The sequence below is a fragment of the Dasypus novemcinctus genome, chromosome 13, assembly GCF_030445035.2.
Source record: "Dasypus novemcinctus isolate mDasNov1 chromosome 13, mDasNov1.1.hap2, whole genome shotgun sequence".
NCBI lineage: Eukaryota > Metazoa > Chordata > Mammalia > Cingulata > Dasypodidae > Dasypus > Dasypus novemcinctus.
In genome coordinates this window covers 47,570,934-47,595,509 of record NC_080685.1, presented here as the reverse complement: position 1 = coordinate 47,595,509, position 24,576 = coordinate 47,570,934, and the positions used below count along the sequence as shown (strand labels likewise).

Here is a 24,576-nt window from a genome sequence, read left to right as displayed (position 1 = left end):
CCCAGTGTCCAATGTTTGCTGCCTCCTCCTTGGGGATTTTGGACTAATGTACATAGCCTGTTGAATAACTGTGGCAACCATGTTTGGATTTAGATTTTTATTATAAAAGATAGCCAGACCAGCCTCTAAAAGTTATTGCCTTTTACACATGAGAAATTTTGAGATCTTTGCTACTCTTAGGCTATGTCTCTTTTCTTATATTTTTTACTCTGACTTCAAAAAATCTTTGGACATTTCCTTTTTATGAGAGTCAAGTGACTTATTTATATTCTACCTCTTTCTGAGACAGCCTTCACAAAGTTCATGTCCATAACAGGTATCATGAAATAATGAAGAAAAAGTAAGGTTGAATGATGTGGTAGTTTGATATTATTTATGAATACCCCAAAAGGAGAAAGGTTATGTTTGTAAACTAATCTATTCCTCTGGGTGTGATTCAGCTGACATGTCTTGATTAAATTACCTGTTAGGTTGCTTCAACACATCAGTAGGGGTGACTCAGGGTTGAGTCCCTGCCTCCCTTGGTGGGCTGATATAAATGGACACTCACTCAAGAAGACACATGGAAGAGGAGAGAACTTGGTCATTTTGGTCCTGCTGTGTGACAGAAAGGAAAAGGCTCAAACAGCTAAAACCTGGGGAAGAGAGATGAGCCATTTGCCTGATAGTTTGCAGCCAAAGAGAACAGAGGAGCTAAGTAGCTGAGAAGGCCCAAGAGACCAGGCAGAGATCACCTGCCATCTTGCTTCAACATGTGGCAACTGACGTTGGTGAGAAAGTAGCCTTGAGTTGTACTTTTTAAGGCCTTGTAACTGTAAGAGTTTACCCCAAATGAATACCCTTTATAAAAGCCAACAGATTTCGGTACTTTGCATCAGCACCCCTTTGGCTGACTAATATAAATGGTTTACTCTTCTTGATTATTACTTAATAGTATCAGACCTGTCATGAATGGCTCATCCAGTGGATTAAAGCATTCCGGATATTTGCCTCTTTTATCTTTGCCTATATATCTTGATTAAATTAAGTTGGTCATTATGATATATGACTTTTCTTAGTCCCTTAATACTGGAGTTTCCTGAGGAAAAAAGAATACTTTCTTTACCTAATGGAGAGGCAAATAGGAAAACTGAGTAATAGACTTAGATAAACATAGTATAAATATTTGTGCTGATAGTGAGAACAATCAAGATACCCAGGAAGGATGCATATTCTTAACAAGTTTCGGTAGTTCCACCATAGTGTACTGTGGCTTCAGCAGGACTTGGCTCACAATGCTTGTATTCTGGGGCCAAATTATTCCAAATTGGGGATTGAGAGTTCTCAGTATTACAAAACTATATAAATAAAATGCCTGCCCCTTGCTTCACTTGTTTTTCATTTATGCAATCTACTGCTGTATCTTTGCCCATTCTTTTAGTTTGTCTGCTTCCATATAATTTTAATTTTATGTTTTTAAGCAGCATTTCAAATAATTTTAAATCAGGTTTTTGATTTTTATGTTTCTGTTAATCTTTTTGAGATATCATTTATATACAGTGTAATGCACAGATTTTATGTGTGTAATTTAATGAATTTTGTCATATATCACCCATCTAACCAACATCACAACAAAGATGAGAACATTTCTATCACCCTAGAAATTTCCGTTTTCTCACTACCAGTCAAATTCCACACCCGCATTGGCAACTATTTTTCTGATTTCCATACCATAGAGTAGTTTTACCTGTTCTCGAGTCATATATTCTTTTTGTCTGGCTTATTTTAATCAACATATTACTGAGATTTATCCATCTTGTTGCATTTATGAGTAGTAAATTATTTTTTATTGATGAATATTTTTCATTTTTATTAACATACCATAATTTTTTTATTCATCTTCTGTTGATGGACATTTGAATTGTTTCCATTTGGGGGCAGTTATGAATAAAACTATTATGCATATTCTTGTACAAGTTTTTTGTGAACATGTTTTAATTTCTTTTGAGTAAATAGCTATGAGTGGAATTGCAATATCACAGATAAGGCCTATGTTTAACTTCATAAGGAAATGCCAAACTGTTTCCAAATTTATTATATCCTTTACACTCTCACAAGCAGTGTAGGAGAGTTTTAGTTGCTCCACATTCTTGCCAACATTTGTTGTAGTCAATCTTCGTAATTTTAGCTATTCTAGTGGGTGTGAAATGGTATCTTATTGCAGGTTTAATTTGCATTTTCCTGATGACCAATTATATTGAGAACATTTTCATGTGCTAATTGGCCCAGTGAACTGTCTATTCAAGTATTTTAACCAATTTAAGATTGTTGCTTGTCTTTTTACTATTGGGTTGTAGGAGTTCTTTATATATTCTAGATAGGAGTCCATTGTCACATATATGTATTATGTATATGTTCTTCTAGTCTTCATTTTCTTGATATTGTCTTTGTTGAGCAAAAGTTTAAATTTTATTGAAACTCAATGTATCATTTTTTCTTTTTTAGTTGCTTTTTTTTTGGTGTCCTTTCTAAGAAAATATTTGCCTACTCTAAGGTCATAAATATATTCTCCTTTGTTTTCTTCTGTAAGCTTTATTAAAGTTTTATTTTTATATTTATGGTCCCATTATCAAATTCTTTTTGTGTTTGTATGAGGTAGTTGTTGAGGGTCATTATTCTCCCATATGGTTATCCAATTGTTCCACCACTATTTGCTGAAAAGATTTTCCTTTTCCCACTGAATTGCCTTGTGCTTTTGTCAAAAATCAGATTACCGGCGGCAGACCTGGCCCAGTGGTTAGGGCGTCCGTCTACCACATGTGAGGTCCGCGGTTCAAACCCTGGGCCTCCTTGACCCATGTGCAGCTGGCCGATATGCAGTGCTGATGCGTGCAAGGAGTGCCGTGCCACGTAGGGGTGTCCGCCGCGTAGGGGAGCCCCACGCGCAAGGAGTGCGCCCTGTAAGGAGAACCGCCCAGCATGAAACAAAGTGCCACCTGCCCAGGAATGGTGCCACACACATGGAGAGCTGACACAAGATGACACAACACAGATTTCTGTGCTGCTGACAACAACAGAAGCGAACAAAGAAGACTCAGCAAATAGACACAGAGAACAGACAACCGAGGTGGAGAGGGAAGGGGAGAGAAATAAATAAATAAATCTTAAAAAAAAAAAAAATCAAATTACCAAAAAATGCAGGTCAGTTTCTGGTCTATGTATTATGTTGAATTGCCCATTTTTTACCCTTGTGCCAATAAGTTTTGAAATTGGGTAAAATTCTCCAACTTTGTTCTTTTTCAAGATTGTTTTGGCTATTCAATTCCTTTGTATGCATTCCAATATGAATTTTAAAAGAAACTTGTCAATTTCTTTAAAGATTCTTGTTGAGATGTTGCTTGGAATTTCATTGTTTATAAATCAATGTAGGTAGAAATGACATTAACAATACTGAATCTTCCAATCTAATAGCACGGTATGCATATATATACGAGTGTGTGTGTATAAAATCTCCGTTAATGTATATCTTCTTAATTTCACTCAGTGGTTTGTCATTTTCAGTGTAAAAATCTCACAATTCTTTTGTTAATTCTATCCTAAGTATTTGATTTTTATGCTTTTGAAACAGTATCAATTTCACTGGAAAGTTTTAGTTTTTTTTGGTAAATTCCTTAGGATATTATACATACAAATCATGCCATCTGTGAATACAGAGTTTTACTTCTTCCTTTCCATACTTTCTAGCCTTATTGCCCTACTAAGACCACCAGTAAAATGGTAAATTAAGGGCTGATAGAAGACATCATTGTCTTTTTCCTGATCCAAGGGGGAATATATTCAATTATGTTACTATTAAATGTAATGCTAGCTGTAGGTTTTTATACATGCCCATTATCATACTGAGGAAGTTTGCTTCTATTTCAAATTTGCTGAGAGTTTTCATAATGAATAGGTGTGGATGCTTTTCCCGTCATTAAGATGATTCACATACTTTTTCTCTTTATTCTCTTAGTATGGTGAATTTCACTGATTGATTTTCACATGTTAAATGAACTTTGCATTTCTGGAATAAACACTTGGTTATGATGTATATTATACTATTTATATATTGTGTTCAATTTACTAATATTTTGTTAAGAATTATATTCATGAGGGATATTGTACTGAAATTTTATTTTCTCTTGAAGAGATTTTTAGGTTTTGGTATTAGGGATACACTGGCCTCATAATATGAGTTGTTGCATATTTTTTCCTTCTCTACTTAATAAAAACTTTTTGAGTAAGATTGGAATTAATTCTCTTTAAATGTTTGATGGAATTCACCAGGAAAAAACCATCTGGGCCAGGAGTTTTCTTTGTGCAAAGATATATAGTTACAAATGAAATCTCTTAAAAAGATGTGGGGTATTCCCATTTTCTATTTTTTCTTGTGTCAGTTTTGGTAAATTGTGTTTTTCAAAGAACTTGTCCATTTCATTTTTGTTGTCAAATTTGTTGGCATAAAGCTTTTAAATAACATTCTCTTATTTTTGTTTACTGTCTATAGGATCTTTAGTGACATCCCTTCCCTCATTTGTAATATTTATAGTTAGTGTTTCTTTTTTTCCCTTGATCAATTTTGCTTATTTGGACTTTCAAATAAACAGCATTTTTTGCTTTTTAAATTTTTCTCTATTGCCTCTTCTTTTAATATTCTTCCCTAGTTTTATCTTTATTATTTTATTTCTTCTACTTACTTTCAGTTGAATTTGCTCATCTTTTCTAGCTTCTTAAGATGGATACTTCGATTCTTGGTTTAACTCTTTCTTCTTTTCTAATGTATTTAAAGCCACTAAATTTCCTCTAAGCAATGCTTTATCTCCATCTCACAAATTTTAATGCTCTGTTTTCATTTTCAGTAAGCTAAAAATACTTTCTAAATTTCCCTGTGATTTCTTCTTGGACCTAAGCGTTACTTAGAAATGTATTGTTTAATTTACAAATAGTTGGGATTTTCAGAACATCTTTTTATTTTTTATTTCTACCTTAATTCAGTTCTGTGTAGGTACCATGTTCTGTAAGATTTTAGATTTTCAAAATTAGGACTTATTTCATGGCCTCAGCATATGGTCTATATAGGTGGACATTCCATGGGTACTTGTATACATTCTGCATTTGGATGTAATGTTGTATTAATATAAATGTGGTTATATTGGTTGATGTGTTGTCCAAAATTATATCCTCATGGGTTTTCTCCTATTCTTTGAATTATTTAAAAAATGGTGTTAAAACTTACAGCTATCATTGTGCCCTTGTCTATTTGTCTTTTAGTTCTGTTGAATTTTGTTTCCTGTATTATAAAGTGCTGTGAATATACATGGAAGATATTTTGTCTTTTCCAATTATGAAATGTTCCTCTTTATCTCTACTTCCCCTTGTCCTGAAGTATACTTTGTCGGATATTAGTGAAGACATACCAGCTTTCTTATACTTACCATTTGCATGGTGTGTATATATATGTATATATATTTCCTTCTCTTCAAATTTTTGGAAGTGTTTGAGAAGGATTGGTGTTAATTCTTTAAATGTTTGATATATATATATTTTCACCTTTCCTTTTATCTGTGTCTTTATAGTTAAGGAACGACTCTTGCAGATAGCATATATTTGGATCCTTCTTTTAAAAAAATACCAACCCTGGCAATCTCTGCCTTTTATTTGCTGTCTATGTGCATTAAATTGTAGTTATTGATATGATAGGTATTAGGTCTTCTATTGTAATATTTGTTTTATTTGTTCCATCTTTTGTTAGTTCCTTTTCAAGTTTTTTTTTAAAGATTTATTTTATTTATTTACCGCCCCTTCCCCCCTGTTGTTTGCTGTCACTGTCTGCTCTCTGTGTCCATTTGCTGTGTGCTCTCTGGGTCTGCTCATCTTCTCTCTCTCTCTTTTTTTTAAAAGATTTATTGTTTTATTTATTTCTCTCCCCTTCCCTACCCTCCCCCTCCCCATTTGTCTGCTCTCTGTGTCCATTCTATGTGTGTTCTGTGTCCGCTTATATTCTTGTCAGTGGCACTGGGAATCTGTGTCTCTTTTTGTTACGTCATCTTGCTGTGTTAGCTCTGTGTGTGTGTGGCGTCACTCCTGGGCAGCTCTCCTTACAGATACACACTCCTTGCGCATGGGGTCCCCAATGTGGGGAACACCCCTGTCTGGCATGGCACTCCTTGTGCACATCAGCACTGTGTGTAGGCCAGCTCATCACATGGGTCAGGAGGCCCTGGGTTTGAACCCTGGACCTCCCATATGTAGGCAGATACTCTATCCTTTGAGCCAAATCCACTTCCCTCATCTTCTCTTTAGAAGGCACCAGGAACTGAACCCAGGATCTCCTATTTCTCTATTTACTTTTTATATATGTCTCTTTGCATTTAAAAAAAATTTATTACTCTAGAGATTATAATATGTATCCTGAATTTATTATAAATATGACATTTTTTAAAAAATATTTTTTACTGGATGTAAAATTTAGGGTTGTCATTTTTTTCTTCCAGCACTTTAAAGATGATGTTCACTTTTTTTCTGTCCTTCATTATTTCTGATTAAAAGTAAGCCCCCATTCTTATCACTGTTTCCCTGTATGTAATGTGTCTTTTTTCTCTGGCTGCTTTACAATTTTTTCATCTTTACTTTTCAGCAGTTTTTAATTTTGGTAGATGTGATTTTCTTTGAATTTACCTTATTTGGGGTTTGCTGAGATTCTTGGTTCGGCAAGTTAATGTTTTGCCACAAATTTGGAAAAATTTTGGTCATTATTTCTTCCAATTAATTTTTCTACCCATTTTCTTTCTCCTGTATTTGCTTCCATGAATGTAGTAAGACTTTCTGTGATCTTGCATGTTACTAAGGTTCTGTTTATTTTAATTTGTTTTCTTTGTTCAGTTTGCATAATTTCTATTAAATTGTTTTCAGGAATTGAGACTTTCATCTGCAGCTTCCAGTTCACTATTAACCCCATCCAGGGAATTTAGGTTTTTGTTTGTTTCCATTTCTTTGCTGAAATTCTCCATCCTTTATTCATTATGTTCATGATTTCCTTTAAATCCTTAAATGTATTAGACCCTTATCTGTAAATTCCTTTATCTGATTTCTCAGGGTCTGTTTTATTGACTGCCTTTTCCTCCACTGTGAGCCACATTTTCCTGTTTCTTTGTATGTCTAGTGATTTTTTATTGTGTAGCATACTAAGTAGATACTGAAGTGTAGGAGGTTTGGATTACATTGTTCTCCTTTAAAGAATATTGAGTTTTGTTGTGATAGGCATTTAAATTGGTATTGGACCCTTTTGAAACTGTCAAACTTAGTTTTATGCTTAGTTATGATGAACGTATTTTTGTTTTGCCCTTCGTTCTAAGGCATAGCTCATCTAGTAAGTCAGGGCCCTTACTTCCAAAGCATGGCCCCTATGGAATTGTAACTGGATGCCTGAAATGCTTTGTGAAGTATCCCACTGGTTGGGCTAGAACTCCAATGCCCACCCCCCCCCCCCCCCCCCCCGCCCCGGCATGGTGTATAATCCTGTTAATACGCTGTTGGATTCAGTTTGTTAGTATTTTGTTGAGGGTTGTTGAATCTATATTAACAAAGGATATTGATATGTAATTTTCTTTTCTTGTGATATCTTTATCTGGCCTTGGTATAAGGGAAATATGGGCATTATGCAATTTGTTGGGAAGTATTTCCTCCTCTTCAAATTTTTGGAAATGTTTGAGAAGGATTGGTGTTAATTCTTTAAATGTTTGATAGAATTAATCAGTGAAACTGTCTGGTCCTGGACTTTCTTGTTGGGAGGCTTTTGATTACTGAATCAATGTCTTTACTTGTTATGGATCTATTCAAACTTTGTATTTCTTCTTCAGCCAGTTTGGGTAATTTTTGGGTTTCTAGATGTTTAGCCATTACATTTTCTAGTTTGCTGTCTTAAAATTGTATGTAGAATTCTCTTGTAATCCATTTTATTTCCATGAAATTGGTAGTAATGTCCCCACTTTCATTTCTATTTACATGGTCTCTCTTTATATGGCCTCTTTTTTTGTAGTTAGTTTAGCTTAATGTCAATTTTGGTGATCATTTATAAGAACCAAATTTTTTTTTTTTTTAAGATTTATTTATTTTATTTAATTCCCCCCCCTCCCCCGGTTGTCTGTTCTCTGTGTCTATTTGCTGCGTCTTGTTTCTTTGTCCGCTTATGTTGTCGTCAGCGGCACGGGAAGTGTGGGCGGCGCCATTCCTGGGCAGGCTGCACTTTCTTTTGCGCTGGGCGGCTCTCTTTATGGGGCACACTCCTTGCGTGTGGGGATCCCCTACGCGGGGGACACCCCTGCGTGGCACGGCACTCCTTGCTCGCATCAGCACTGCGCGTGGGCCAGCTCCACACGGGTCAAGGAGGCCCGGGGTTTGAACTGCGGACCTCCCATGTGGTAGACGGACACCCTAACCACTGGGCCAAGTCCGTTTCCCAGAACCAAATTTTGGTTTCTTTGATTGTCTCTGTTATTTTTATATCCTCAATTTTGTTGATCTCTGTACTAATCTTAATTTTTCCTTCCTTTTGTTAGTTTTGGATTTAGTTCTTTTTTTCTAGTTCCTTAAGGTGTAAAATAAGAGTTTTAATTTCCAGACCTTTCCTATTTTTTAATGTATCTACTGCTGTAAATTTTCCTCTAACTTCTACTTTCCCTGCTTCCCATAAATTTTGGTGTGTGATGTGTTTGTTATCATTCATCTCAAATATTTTCTAATTTCTCTTATGATTTCTTTTTTTGACCCATTAGTCATTAAGAATAGGGATTGGGAAGTTCACTTTTGACTTTTGTGGGGGCTCGAACTGGGGTAGGAGGAGGGGAGAAGAGGGAGAAACTCTTTCTCTTCCAAAGCAGGTGTCAAGGTGGTCACTGAAGAATGTGACAACAGGATCTGAGATGCTGAGGCATAATGACAGGGCAAATCCCCTATTTTTTTTTATTTTATTTAGAAAAGTTGTGAGTTTACAGGAAAAATATGGGTAAAATAAGATTCCCATGTGTCACCCTGTTATTACCACCTAGCATTTGTAGTACATTTGTTACAATTGATTAAAGCATATTTTTATGATTGTACTAACTATAGTCCATGGCTTAATGTAGTGTTCACTGTTTGTTCTGCACTGTTTCATAGATTTTTTTTTAGAGATTTATTATTTTTTAAAATTTCTCTCCCCTTCCCCTCCCTTGTTATCTGCTCTCTGTGTCCATTCACTGTGTGTTCTTCTGTGTCTGCTTGTATTCTTGTCAGTGGTACCGGGAATCTGTGTCTCTTTTTGTTGCATTATCTTGCTGCGTCAGCACTCCCTGTGTGTGGCACCACTCCTGGGCAGGCTGCACTTTTTTTTTCATGGGGTGGCTCTCCTTATAGGGTGTACTCCTTGCGTGTGGGGCTCCCCTACACGGGGACACCCCTGTGTGCAACAGCACTCCTTGCGCACATCAGCACTGCTCATGGGTCAGCTCACCACACAGGTCAGGAGGCCCTGGGTTTGAACCCTGGACCTCCCATGTGGTAGGCAGATGCTCTATCCATTGAGCCAAACCTGCTTCCCTGTTTCATAGATTTTAAAAGAAATTTTTAAATAATAAGCATAACATGAGGAATTTTTGGAATTGTTCTGCATGATATTACAATGACAAATACCAGCCATTCTACATTTTGTCAAAACCTGTAAAATTGTGTGGTGCACACTATAGACCATAGTTAATAATGCTTCAGTATGTGTTCATCAATTATAACAAATATTATGATACAAATGAAAAATGTTAATGGGGAATGTGTGGGAGCAGGAGGAGTGGAGTATATGGAAATCCCCTATATTTTCAATGTAATCTGTATGTAATCTAAAGCGCCTTTAAAAATAAAGAAAAAAATTATTTTAAAAAAAGGAATTTTTATACTAGTAACATATACACAACCTAAAATTTCTCTTTTTAGCCACAAATATATAATTCAGTGATCCTAATTACATTCATAATTCTATACTTAACTTTCTGGGGAACTGCCAAATTGTCTTCCACAGTGGCTGCACCATTTTATATTCTCACCAATAAAGAATGAATTTTCCTATTTTCCCACATCCTTTCCAACACTTGTAATTTTCCCTTGTTGGAGTAGTAGCCATTCTAGTGGGCTTTAAATGATAGCTCATTGTGATTTTGATTTGCATTTCTCTAAGGGTGAATGATTTTGAATATCTCTTCATGTGCTTTTAGGGTGTTTGTACATGTTCTTTGGAAAAAAGTCTCTTGAAATCTTTTGCCCATTTTAAAATTGGGTTGTTTGTCTATTTTGTTATTAAGTTGGAGGATTCTTTTTATATTTTGGTTATTAAGTCCTTAACAATAATTTGGTTTTCAAATATTTTCTCCCATTGTGTAGGTTATTTTACTTTCAGGATAAAGGGCTTTGATATGCAAAAGTTTTTAATTTTGATGCAATCCCATTTATCTCCGTTTTCTTTTGTTGCTTGTGCATTGGGTGTAAAGTCTAAGAAACTGTTACCTAATACAAGGCCCTGAAGATGCTTTTCTACATTTTCTTCTTGTATTTAGGTCTTTGATCCATTTTTAGTGGATTTTGTATATGGTGTGAGATAAAGGTCCACCTTCATTGACTTGCAAATGGAGATCCAGTTTCCTAGCTCCATTTGTTGAAGAGATTATTCTTTCCCTGCTGAGTGGTCTTTGCCCCCTTGACAAAATCACTTGGTGACCAAATGTGAGGCTTGGTTTCTGAAATCTCAGTTGGATTGCATTGGTGTATGTGTCGGTCTTTGTACTAGCACCATACTTTTTGGATTAGTGTGGCTTTGTAATAAATTTAAAGATTGGGAAGTGTGAGTCCTCCAACTTTGTTCTTTTTCAAGATGTTTTTGGCTATTTGGGGCCTCTTACTTTTCCAAATAAATTTGATTGACTTTTTCATTTCTGCAAAGAAGGTTGTTGGAATTTTGATAGCAATTGCATTGAATCTGTAAATCACTTTGGTAATAATATTCAGTCCTCCAATCCATGAACACTGAATGTCCTTCCATTTATTTTGGTCTTCTTTGATTTCTTTTAGCAATGTTTTGTTGTTTCCTGTGTTCAAGTCCTTTACATCTTTGGTTAGATTTACTCTTAGATATTTGATTCTTTTAGTTGCTATTGAAAATGGAATATTTTCTTGATTTCTTCTTCTGATTGTTCATTACTTAGGTAGTTTGTGTATTTCTGGGAATTTTTTCATTTCATTAAGGTTGCTAATTTGTTGGCTTACAATTGTTCATAATATACAGTTTAGTCCATTATATTTCAATGGCGTCAGTTGTAATGTCACCCCTTTTCATTTCTGAATTTAGTTATTTGTGTCCTCTCTTTTTTTCCCTATCAGTCTTAATCAAGGTTTGCCAATTTTAATTGATCTTTTCAAAGAACCAGCTTTTAGTTTTGTTGATTCTCTCTATTGTTTGGTTTTTTGTTTTTTTTTTTAATTCTCTATTTCACTTTTCCCTGCTCTAATCTTTGTTATTTCCTTCCTTCTGCTCACTTTAGGTTTAGTTTGGTCTTTTTCCAGTTGTTCCAGGTTTGAAGTTAGGTCCCTGACTTGAATTCATTTCTTCTTTTTTATTGTAAGCATTTAGAGCTTTAAGTTCTTCTAAGCACTTCCTTTCCTGTATCATATAAGGTTTGGTATATTGTATTTTCTTTTTCATTGGCATCAAGATATTTCCTAATTTCCCTTGTGATTTCCTCTTTAACCCATTGGTAGTTTAAGAGGACATCAGTTAATTTGCAAATATTTGTGAATTTTCCATTTTTTCCTCTGTTAGTGATTTCTAGCCTCATTCCATTGTGGTGGGAGAAGGTACATATTATGATTTTAATATTTGTGAATTTATTGAGACTTGTTTTGTGACCCTGTTTATGGTCTATCTTGGAGAATGATTCATGTGTACTCAAGAAGAATGTTTTCTGTTGTTGGGTTTTGTGCTTTATATATATCTGTTAGGTGTAGGTGGTTTAGAGTATTGTTCAAGTCTTATTTCTCCTTATTGATCTTCTGTGTGGCTGTTCTATTCATTATTGAAACTGGCGTCTTGAAGTCTCCTATTATTAATGTAGAACCATCTATTTCTCCTTTCAAACCTGTCAGTATTTGCTTCATATATTTTGGGACTCTGCTTTTGGGTGCATTTATATTTATAATTGTATTTTCTTGTTGATTGACCTTTTTATCAGTATATAATAATGACCATATTTGTCCTTTGTAACAGTTTTTGACTTAAAGACTATTTTGTCTGAAATTAGAATAGCTAATTCCAGCTATCTTTGGTTACTACTTGCATGGCATATTTATTTCTCCCTTTTTTCACTTTAAGACTATTTTTGTCTTTGAATTTAAGGTGAGTCTTTTTAAAATAGCATATAGTTGGATCAGGCTTTTTTATCCAATTTGCCAATATCTGCCTTTTTGCCTGGACAATTTAAGCCATTTATATTTAAAGTAACTACTGATAATGCATTACTTTCTTCTGTTATTTTGCTATTTTGTCTTTGTAAGTCTTACGTATTATTTGACCCCCAATTTTCCTGTTAATGCCTACTTTCATATTTATTTGATTTTTTTATTGTTCTATTTGGAATCCTTTCTCATTTCTTCATGCATATATTTTTCATATATTTTTATTGTGGTTACCATGAAGTTAAAATTTAACATCCTAAATATATAATAATCAAACTTGAATTTATATCAACTTGACTTCAATAATATACACACTCTGTTCCTATAATGCCTTGTCCCTCCCTCTTTTTTTGTCTTGTGACAAATTATATCTTTGTACATTGTATATCCAAAGCCATAGATTTACTTTACTTGTTTTTGCATTTGGTTTTAGCACCCATAGGAAGTAAGAAGTGGAGTTAACTACCAAAAAATACAATACATTAGTGCTGGCATTTATAATTACCCATATGGTTATCTTACTGCAGTTTTTTATTTCTTTATGCTGCTTTGAACCACTGTCTACTGTCCTTTCCTTTAAGTCTGAAAAATTCCCTTTAGCATTGTTTATAGGGCATGTTTAGTGGTGGTGAACTCCATCAGCCTTTATTTATCTGGGAATATTTGAATCTTGCCCTCAATTTTGAAAGAATGTCTCACTGGGTATAAAATTATTGGTGGGCACTTGTTTTCTACCAGTACTTTAAGTATTTCAATCTCCTGCCTTGCCTCTATGGTTTCTGATGAGAAATTGGCACTTAATCAAATTGGGACTCCCTTGTAATAACATATTGCTTTCTCTTGAAGCTTTCACAAATTTTTCTTTGTCCTTTGCACTTTACAGTTTGTCCCTTTCTCTCATTTTTTTTTTTTTTCTTTTGGGACTCTGTAATGCATACATTGGTACACTTGATGTGTCCCACAAGTCTCTTACACTACTTTTTACAAGACTTTTTTTCTTTTTTGCTCCTTAGCTTGACTCCTTTCACTTGTCTTGTCTTTCAGTTCACTGATTCTTTCTGCCAGCTCCAATCTGCTTTTGAAACCCTCCTGGGATTTCTTTTTGGAAATTTGTTGCAGTTCATGAAAGAGCACTTTTATAATTGTACTACTAACTATAGTCCATTGTTTACAATAGGACTCACTGTGTTGTACACTCCTACAGTTTTTATTAACATTTTTATTTTAGTAAAAACAATACACCTAAAATCTCCCCTTTTAACTTCATTCACATATGTAATTCGGTTCTGTTAAATACATTCACAATGTTGTGCTACCATCACCTCCATCCATTATCAAAACTTTACAATCAATCCAAATAGAAATTCTGTATCATTTAAGAATTAACTCCCCATTACCTATTTCCACATCTCCTGGAAATTTTTTTCATTTCATTTATTGAGGTCTTTAATTCCAGGGGTTCTGTTTGGTTCCTTTTTAAAATTTCTTTCTCTTTATAGAGATTCTCATGTGTTGGAGATTTGGACCCGAAGGGTATCAGGAATGAAAGAAAGAGAAAAGGGGAAAAGAAAGAGCAAGAACGAGCAAGAGAGCTGGGATCAGGGGGTCTCCAAGTAATAACTCCTCAGATAACTTTATTGTTTACAAGGGGCTCTCTATATACCCCAGTCTATGTGACAACAAGCAGGAACATGTAGCCTATGTGACAATAAGCAGCAACACATAGCCTACGTGACAATAAGCAGCAACATATAGTTAAATATCAGCATTACCCGTAGTCTAAGGAATTTTTAAAAGATCTTATGTCAAGGTATAAAGTCTAAGTGTTCTATTTACTACACAAGGTACGTGCTCATCTTTTCTTTCAGCCTTTAACGGCTTCATCCTATCTGCCGGGAACTCTTAATTATCACATTCCTTAGGTTACAAGCGTAGCCATGGAGACAGCATGTCTCTCCTTGTGAGGCCACTGTGCCTCAGTTTCCAACACTCATGTTATTCATTCTTTGTTTTCCTGTTATCCTTTCTTTTTTTCTTTGTATCTTCCTTCATCCCTTTGAGCATATTGAAATTTTTTTTTTTTTTTTTAGTCTTTTTTGGGTATGTCTGTGGTCTTGTCTTCTTCACTGATGTTTTCAGGATTTTTTTATCCTTTTCCTTTGGCTGGACCATCATTTCCTTTTTCTTTGTTTTTCTTGTAATTTTTTTTTTCATGCTGTACATTTTATGTTTTAAAATGTTAACTCTGGGATTTATTCACTGAGATGTCCATTTCTTGAGTTTGTTTTCAGCTATGAAATGACAGATTTTCTTGAGTGTCAGGAGCTAACAAAACCAAGAAAAGCTAAGGTCAAAAACACCTTTCACCACCTTTGCTAATTGGTTTTGTGTTGGTTGTGCTGTCCTTCAGAGTTCAACCCTCCTTTCAGGAAGGCTAGGCTAGGTGAATGCAAATGCAAGGTCCTCCCTGTCTTTTCTGGGGCTGTGTCTTGTCCTTGGCTTATGCTTGCTTGTGGCTTTAGGCACTCCCCTATTTTCAGGAGTCTGAATGCTCTTTCTACTTTCCAGGAAATAGACCTTCTCCCTCTCTCAGGTGTTCCATGACAGGGTTAAAGCAGGTAAGACTTTGCTTCAGGCTGCTCACCTCAGTTGTTTCTTACACTGCTTTCCTTGTCTCATGCTGCTTTTGCCTGGAGGGCAAATTCTGGGAGAGGGACACACCAGAAAGGAGTTTCCCAAGTCACTCTTCCCTAAGGCCAGAACACACAAAAGGATTGCTGCCCAGCTCCAAACTTCCCAGGAGAGGGGATGAGGGATGGTCTGGGAAGGGTAGTAGGAGCTTCTCTCGACTCGCCAAGCTGTGCTTTCTTGACTGGCACCTGCCCAGCAAATGCAGCCCTTCAATTGTCTGCTGCAGTTCTGAGGAAGTATACCATCTCTTAAGTCTCTGATGCTGCCTTTTGTCCAGCATGCGTCAGAACCAGGATTCTTGCAATCTGAAGTATTTAATCAAAAGCAGTGATTAGCCATCAGACCGTGTTTCACCTGAATCTTGGGAACTAGGTTTTTATGTTCTACTCTTGTTCTCATGTTGCAACAGGGGCCAGACCCCATGACTGCCTGCTGCAAGAATGGGGATAACTCCTCAAAGAAAAGAATTCACTCAAATATACCACAATTTACCAGATTTTTCTCCTGTCTTTCCTAGGTGCTGCACAGTGTTGTAACAGACTCAGAATTTCAAAATAGTTGAGTAAGATAGTTCCTGCCTGTTTAATAGTTGCTCTGGTGGAGGAACTGATTCCTGGAGCTTCCTACTCCATATTCTTTCCACAGTTCCCCTCTGTGTTTTTTTAAAAATAGATATTATTTTTTATTTATTTCTCTCCCCTTCCCCCCACCCCAGTTTTCTGTTCTCTGTGTTCATTTGCTGCATGTTCTTCTTTTGTTCATTTCTGTTGTTGTCAGTGGCATGGGAATCTGTGTCTTTTTTTGTTGTTGCGTCATCTTGCTGCATCAGCACTCCGTGTGTATGGTGCCATTCCTGGGCAGGCTGACCTTTCTTTCACGCTGGGCGGCTCTCCTTACAGGACACATCAGCACTGTGCATGGGCCAGCTCCACATGGGTCAAGGAGGCCCGGAGTTTGAACCGCAGACCTCCCATGTGGTAGACGGACGCCCTATCCACTGGGCCAAGTCTGCTTCCCTATGTTATTTTAATAAACTAAAATTGACCTTGCGATGTCTCAGCATCAGGGGTTTTGGCATTGGATAATGCTTCCTATTTGTATTGTGAGGATATTAAAGGTGAAGGGTATTTGCATGTTGGCTGAAGGTGATGGCCAACAGGAGTGTCTGTGAATTTGTAGAAGTATACATAGGATGGGCAAGTTCCCTGGCACAGGGTGAGGGGGCACTGTATGTTAATTCCCTGCATGGTGTGGTTTTTTAAGCATTGTTTGGCCTTCCATAGTGTTTTTGTGCACCTCAGTTGTTGGGTTTATCATTCATGGTTTTGCAATGTGGTCTTATCTGCTGGGGTTTCCAGGTAGGCAGACAGCAATCCCAGGGAAGTGGAACTCAGGGGGTCATATTGAAAGAGACATTTTGGAAGCTGCTGTTAGATATCTGGGTCAGGATTAGGAACCAGGGTAGTATACAAGAGAAGGTAGTACAAGAGTAGGGGGTCTCATATAAGCAAGTGCTAGGGGCATATAGGTTCTGTTGTTGGTGGCTCAGTGGCAAAGGGCATCATCTCCAGCAATGAATTCTTGGGCTAAGGCAGTGCCATCTGAAGCAAGGGCATCTCCAGTGATAAGCTCTTGGGCTGGGTGGCATCATCTGCAGTGGCCAATCTTCTGGGGGGTGGCCTTCCCAAGCTGCTATCCACTGGGCAAAGGGGAAGGCCCAAAGGCCGTGGCTAATAACATACTCTTAGACCGTGAGGGCCAGGATTTGTCTGCAGTCAGCCCTCTGGCTCCTGGACCCAGAAGTCTCTATTAGGGGATTGGGATGATCAGTGGTGTTTCTTGGTGACTAATTTGCATATATTAAGGAAGAACAATCCATGGTTGCTCCTGCCAGCACCAGAGGTGGTGCACTAAAGCATAGGGTTTGTAATATCGGAGGCTTGAGATGGTGTAACTGTGTAGACAGTCTGTGGACACTTTACAGGACAAAATTTGGATAGCTGTGGATCTGTGGGCTGTGTTGTTTAGGCACTGATTCTGTTGAATCCATTTTTTATGAACTGGGCAATGATTTATCCACACCCAGTACATGCTGGGCTGAGATAATGTATTATAGTATGCCAGCAAGTCTGGTTGGTCTTTTTTGGGCCCCCTGTATTTGGGTGCTACAGGCTTCCCTTGTATGGTTAGGCCCACTGGGTCAGCCAGCAACCACATGCCAGGCATAAGAATATAAACCCTAGCCAGGGTGAGTATATGCATTTTACCAACTTTGGTGATATGCCTCTGACAGTTTGAGGTTGCTGCACCACCACCAAGGGAGAGGTATTGGATTTTAAATATCTCTGTAGTTTCCAATCTGGTACAATCTGTGCTGAGAGTGAATGTTAAGGTGGTACTGGTTAGGTAGGCGTGACAAACTCTCAAGTTTCACTTTCACCTCATGTTGTCATTTCCAGATGTGATTAAGATGGAGCTTGTTTACACCCTGTACTGTAACCCACACAGTGTCACCACCCTGGCCTGTGTTATTTCCAACTTCTGTAAAAAGTTGGGGGAACTAAGGTTTAGTATATCCAATCTTTACATTCTGTATATATTGGTAAGGTTTCCACAGCAGGGGATTTTTCTTAGGGAGGGTATGTCTAAATATGAGCCCCTCTGGTGGTCTTGTTGGGCTATCAATTACTAGTAATGTAAGTAATGGTTTGTGGTTTTTTTTAAAGATTTATTTATTTATTTATCCCCCTCCACCCCCCCACCTCCCACCTCAGTTGTCTGTTCTCCGTGTCCACCTGCTGCGTGCCCTTCCCTGTCTGCTTCTATTGTTGTCAGCGGCATGGGAATCTGTATTTCTCCTTGTTGCGCCATCTTGCTGCGTCAGCCCTCTTGTGCCTGCGGTGCCACTCCTAGGCAGGCTGAACCTTCCTCCGCACTGGGTAACTCTCCCTATGGGGCGCACTCCATGCACATGGGGCTCCCCCACGTGGGGGACACCCCCACGCGGCACAGCACCCCTTCTCCCCCCGTCCCCCCTGCATATCAGCACTGCGCATGGGCCAGCTCCACAAGGGTCAAGGAGACCCGGGGTCTGAACCGCGGACCTCCCATGTGGTAGGGGGACGCCCCAACCACCGGGCCAACTCTGTTTCCCAAGTAATGAGTTTTTAAGGAGGCTGTCCTGCCACCTGGGGCAGTAGGGCAAGTGAAAATTCCAAATGATCTTTTATTCTGGCAACCTTTTTGAGCCATAGAGGGAGTGAACTGAGTTCCCTGAGCTGAGTAAATAATATGAGGAGGCCCAAAAGGGACAAGGATAGAATTGGTGAGGCTGTGAATTGTGGCCTGTAAGAGAAGTTCCCATGACTTGATGTTAAAGGGGGTCTCCTCAAGGTTGGAGAGGAACTCTGAGTCCTTTTTGTCTGAATGCTCAAAGAAATAATATACCCATTGCATCCTCCCAATTTTCCTAAGTAACAATCAGGGCCCCTCAGTTGTTTGTCAGTGGGCATCTGCCTTAGTAGTAATAACTGCTATGAATGAGGAAGCAAGTCTGTTAGTCAGGCATAAGCATGAGACACATGTAGAATTTCCATCTACAGTGACTAGACCAATCCTGCCTACTATACCAATTATGAGAGTAAGAATATTTATATGGATAGTCAAGTGTGGCAAGGATGAGTGACACCATATATATGAAAGAAAGTTGAATTGGTACTCACAGGTTCTAGAACAGAGAGGACCAGCATGCCTCACAAGGCCAGGGGGGGAACACATCAGGAGCATGGACTCAACCAAGGAGAGGAGCAAAAGATTACATTTTACAGTGTTCCATGGGCAAAGCTGTTGCGGTTGGTCAAGCAAAAGCGGGAATTGGGAATTTTGTATTTTGTAGGGCCCAAACCCATGGGGGAGAGAGGGAGAAGCTGTTTATCTTGTATAAGTAGGTATTGGGGTGGTCACTATGGTACGTAAGGATAGGATCTGAGATGCTGAGGTTTCATGACAGGACAAAGTTCCTATGCTATTTAAATTAACTACAATCCTCTTTAAAAAAGTTGAATGAGTGAATAGGGATATCCTTCATTCCTTAAACCTTTTGCTATGTAACCCCACATTGAATACTTTTTGGTCATCTTCAGGTTTTCCCACACTACAGTGTTCAGCATGATCCTCTAGGTCTATGGGTCTTCTCCCCAAGATCCAGCATTGTACATCAAAGTTCCCAAGTTACATATATTTTATAAATTAGACTGGAGCATACTTGGCAATGTGAGTAATAGAAAAGGGAAAATGCAAGATATAGGAGGTCTTTATCACAAAGCTCATATTAGGGAAAATAAGTTTATCCTTTCCTTTGTGTTCTAGCCAGGCATCTGTTTAAGTCATACTTTTCCAAAGAGCTAAAGAGCCCCAGATCTGTCCCATCACTTGCCTTAGTCCCTAAATAAGATCTCTTTCAGCTTCTGAAAATTTCCTGAAGATAGTATCCATCATGAAGTTTGAGGAACCATGCAAAGAGCTATTTCTACTAGATTTTTTCTTATGACAAAACCCTTATGGCTATTGTCTTATGAGAAATCCTTTGGCAGAAAATCCTTATGGCCAACCTCCATAATGGTAATTGCAGTCTGGAGAGGGACTTGCCAATTAAGTAGCTTCTGACATATATATATATATATATATATATTTAATATACATTTTTTATTTTCATTTTTTAAAAAGATATTTAGATTACATAAGTGTTACATAAAAATATAGGGGATTCCGATATGCCCCACTCTCTATACCTCCCACATTTTCCCACATTAACACCATCCTTCATTAGTGTGGTACATTCGTTACAACTGATGAAAACATGTTAGAGCATTGCCATTAAGCATGGATTATAGTTTACATTGCAGTTTATACTCTCTCCCACACAGTTTTATAGATTATTGACATATACTCAAATCTTAAAAACAGAGGTAGAATTTAAAGGAATCGATGAATTACCCAAGTGTTGGATCATAGTTTTTCAAATTGTATTTCACGGAGTGCCTTTAAGAACTGTTATAAAGACCTCAATTCCTCTCATAGCTGTTTTCTCTAACCCCTTTGTTTTTAACTATTTGTTTTATACCGTTGTGCAAAATTATTTTATTCGAAAAAAGCATTCAACTTTGAAAAGTTAAAAAATCAATGCTTTAGACTTTCTTCATATACCAATGACCTCAGTAAGACTTTTGAAAGAAGCCAAATGTCAGTGAGTTCGGTGTTGAGTTTTCTGACAAAAGGGTAATCAGTGTTGCTGATTCAAGATTTGGTTTGGAGGGAAGCGAACTTGGCCCAAAGGATAGGGCGTCTGCCTACCACATGGGAAGTCCACGGTTCAAACCCTGGGCCTCCTTGATCCATGTGGAGCTGGCCAATGCACAGTGCTGATGCATGCAAGGAATGCCCTGCCATGCAGGGGTGTCTCCTGCGTAGGGGAGCCCCACGCTCAAGGAGTGCGCCCCTTAAGGAGAGCTGCCCAGTGCGAAAGAAAGTGCAGCTTGCCCAAGAATGGCACTGCACACATGGGGAGCTGACACAGCAAGATGACACAACAAAAAGAAACACAGATTCCTGGTGCCGCTGATAAGGATAGAAGTGGTCACAGAAGAACACACAGCAAATGGACGTGGAGAGCAGACAACTGGGGCGGTGGCAGTGGGAAGGGGGGAGAAATAAATAAAAATTTTAAAAAATTTTAAAAGGTTTGGTTTGGATACTAGTGGAAAAATTGATGAGTGGAAAATGTATTCTTGTAGGGTTAAAGTAGGCAGGACCTCAAAAAGTAGTTTTGGCTTATAACAATTAAGCAAAGTTTGTTTTTCTAATCAGCAGGAAAGTAGAGATCCACAGCAAGCTTTTCGGTTATGGCTTAAAAAAAAGCATGAAGAGCAGATGAAAGAAAGAAAAACAGAAGAACTAAGAAGGCAAGAGGAATGCTTATTCTTCCTTAGAGGAACAGAAGGCCGTGAAAGGGCCTTTAAAGAGTAAGTTAAAGACAGCACATTTTCCCCCCTTCCTCATGGCCATTTTGTGAAATTATGTAATCAAAACTTGGAAAGAAACCCAAAGTATTTTATCTCTTACAGAAGATAACTATTCAGCTTTAAATAGTAACTTATTTAAACTTATGAGCTAATTCTTTTAATTCCAGAGTTTGTAGACGTATAACCTCCTTTAAGTATTGTTTTTTGTTCTGTTTTGTTTTTGTTTTTTAGGAGATACCAGGGATTGAACTTGGGACCTTGTACATGGGAAGCAGGTGCTTAACTACTACTGAGTTACACCCACTTCCCAAGTATTGTTATTCAATACTAAAATTGTTTCTTGTGGTACCAGTGTGATAATCACTGATAACCTACCATTTACTTTCTTTTTTATTTGCTTACTTATTTCCTAGAGGAATGGGCCAAAGATTTATTACAGCTTCTCCTATTTAGTGCTCAGGAAAACTGAATAAAGAGTTTTGTTTGCCAATAAAGTGTCTTTCTGTAAAGAAAGGCAGGTAGGCTCAGGAAAAAGATCTGTGTAGACCAAGTGAAGAAGAGATTTGGGCACATACCTTGGTAATTTAAAGCAAATCTGATATCTTTTTATTTACCTAGCTAAGACTGTGCAATTACCTGACTAATTCTCAGGATACAGACCTGGCCTCGTTTTTCTGCCTGCAGACCCTTGGGAGGGAGTGGGCAGAGAGTGGATATTGAATTCAGTTGTTTGAATTTCATTTCTTTCTGATTTCCCCATCCTTCTCTCCCTTCCTTCCTTTATCGCCTTTTCTTTTTCTCTTTCTTCTTCTTTTTAAAATTTTTATATAACCTTTAATTATAAGCAATAAATGTATATTGCAGAGATGGAGTGAGAAAAAGTCACATTTTTATTTTCCAGTAGTCACTACTGTTAACACCTTAGTGCATATATTCTTAATATTTCTCTGTACACATCTATAATTTTAAAATCTAAATTGAAGTTACACGGTATGTACTGTTCTGCAGTCTGCTTATTTTTGTTAATGAGCTCATCTAATAGTGAGCCATATCCATTTTTACCCAGTTGATTCTTAAATAACTTAATTTGTCCAAATCAGTATCCAATTCAGGACCACGAAATATTAGTTTATGATGTTCCATTTATTCTAACATAGTTATTTAGTTGTTTTGATTTATTTATGAAAAAATGTACTATATATACACATGTAATATGTCTATATATATGCTTATATATTGGATATGTATGTATAGTTATTTTTAATATTATTTTACTTAAGCAAGGGTTATAGACTTGAATTTGTTAGATTGTAGACTTTTGGCCTTCACCTCTTTTGATGCTTTTATACTTAGGCTCATTTTTCTATTTTAAGGAAGAACTGTTTTATCCACTGAAAAGCAAGAATACTATAATTTCCTTACCAACATGAGCAAGGAGGCAGTTCTGCCTGCTGGTATTCTTAACCTGATTAAGTAAGGTGTGAGAATACAGCTAGTAACAAACAAGTTATTTGGAATCTATCAAATACATATTTGTTTAGAAAACCATATTTTTATAAAGATTTCCTATGCCATATATCATTATTGTCTTTTTAAAAAAAACAATTATGTTTACTGTTTCATCATATGACAAAATTTACCTTGAAGTATTTGATTCTAAATTTGGTTATGTTGTCTTGTGTGTGCATGGGTTATAAGCCCGAAAATTTTCAGTAAATACTTGGGTTGTGACTACAACATTTCAGTGTAAAGAAATGTCAATTTATTTTGACTATAGTAGTAACTTTATAGTATGAAGAGTATTTTCAGGTTGATATACAACAAATATGGTCATGCTTCTCTTTCCAGATGGCTAAGAAGGAAACGGATAGAAAAACTAGCTGAGCAACAAGCTGTCAAAGAGAGAACTAGACAGCTCCGACTAGAAGCAAAGCGTTCTAAACAGTTGCAGAACCACCTATATATGTCAGAAACCAAATCTTTTCGTTTTACTGATCATTACAACTGAAGGTATCTATTAAATAATTTATTTGGCATCTGCTATCCTTCAGAATTTTGGATATCATTTCTTTTGGCCTGTGGGCCTTGGTCATACTCTAAATTATGGAAATGGTATTAATCTTTTGGTAATATTGACAGTAAATTTATTGTTTTTTAAAAAATACTAGAACAAAATAAATGTCTTCTTTTTCACTATTGTAATATGTTGTGCCATCTCTTAGTTGTGCAGTACAACAGACAACAAATGAACTCTATATTCCTCTGCTTCTAAATTATTTTTACTTATTACCATTTCTAGCTGGAAAGAACCTAAGAAAGGGATATATTTCTATCCATAACTCCTATTATCATTTTAAAAATTGCAATAACATTTCATCAAGCAGAAGGGACTTAAACAGGCTTGGTTCAAAGCCTTATACAAAGTCAACATATTTTTTATGTCAACTTTGAATAGTTGTGGGGAGCTAAGAGATAGGGTCAGATTACTTTCACCTGTCCTTTTTAAAAAACGTCAATAATCATACATATTACTATTTTAGGCATGTTGTAAACTTAGCTAAATTTTATTGAGAGCTTATAATGCACCTGATATATTGTTGTAAATGCTTTGCATAAATAGTTTAAACAATCCTTACAACAACCTTATTATCCTAATTTTGCACATGAGGAAACTTAAGTATAGAGAGGTAAGCAGTTCTCTTACACAGACTCATCTGGTGACTGCAAAACCATTACTCTTAGCTATATTATAGAGTTTACATACCTTGATAGGCATATGTAAAATAGTCAAGACTATACAAATATGATAAAGGCAGGAATCTAATATGTGGAGGAACAGTACTCCAGATATATGTAAGAAACATGTAAGGGGTAGAGGACAAAGGTAAACATACAAATGTCATGGAGAGTGGAGTTACTTACTACAGATGTTCTGTTAAAGATTCAAAAAAAGAGATTGTTATCAATGGAGGATTTCTGCATCAATCACTTGACCCCAAATTAGAAAACACAGAGAACTATTCACCTTTGATCATATTCTAGGTAATTTAACATTTCATTTTAACTGGTCTTGTATTTTTCACAGTTATTTCAGGTATCTAACTTTGTTTCCTCCATCTTGATAGTAAGTTCCTTAATGATAGGAACCAATTTAACATTAAAAATACACATTCCCCATCACTTAATATAGTATGGAGCATTTATTTTTACCTATAATGGGGCCAGCAAGGATATAAGAGGCAGTACTCCAATGCTTGAGTTATGAGTAAGAACATACATGAAACAATTGAAAGTTCCCATCTGTCTTTATCTGAAGTAAATTACATTTTAGGTAGTTTTCTAAGGAAATGAAATATTTTGGCTTTAGGAATAGATG

At 36.8% G+C, this 24,576-nt stretch overlaps 1 protein-coding gene across 11 annotated transcripts in view; it reads left to right on the top strand.

Moving 5' to 3' along the window:
- Window positions 1-23,402, top strand: part of CCDC181 (coiled-coil domain containing 181) — a 40,341-nt gene extending 16,939 nt beyond the window's left edge. For 6 of the 11 annotated variants that reach the window (XM_012527429.3, XM_004464175.3, XM_004464173.3 and 3 more), the window contains 2 exons: window positions 21,046-21,200; window positions 23,049-23,402. In XM_012527429.3, the coding sequence (XP_012382883.1) occupies window positions 21,046-21,200; window positions 23,049-23,208 (315 nt within the window). In that variant the 3' untranslated portion in view covers window positions 23,209-23,402. Of the gene's footprint in view, window positions 1-470; window positions 771-2,748; window positions 4,644-21,045; window positions 21,201-23,048 lie in introns of those variants that run through there. The other 5 variants (XM_058310091.1, XM_071207563.1, XM_071207565.1 and 2 more) reach the window with 3 other exon arrangements.
- Window positions 23,403-24,576: the final 1,174 nt, after the last annotated feature.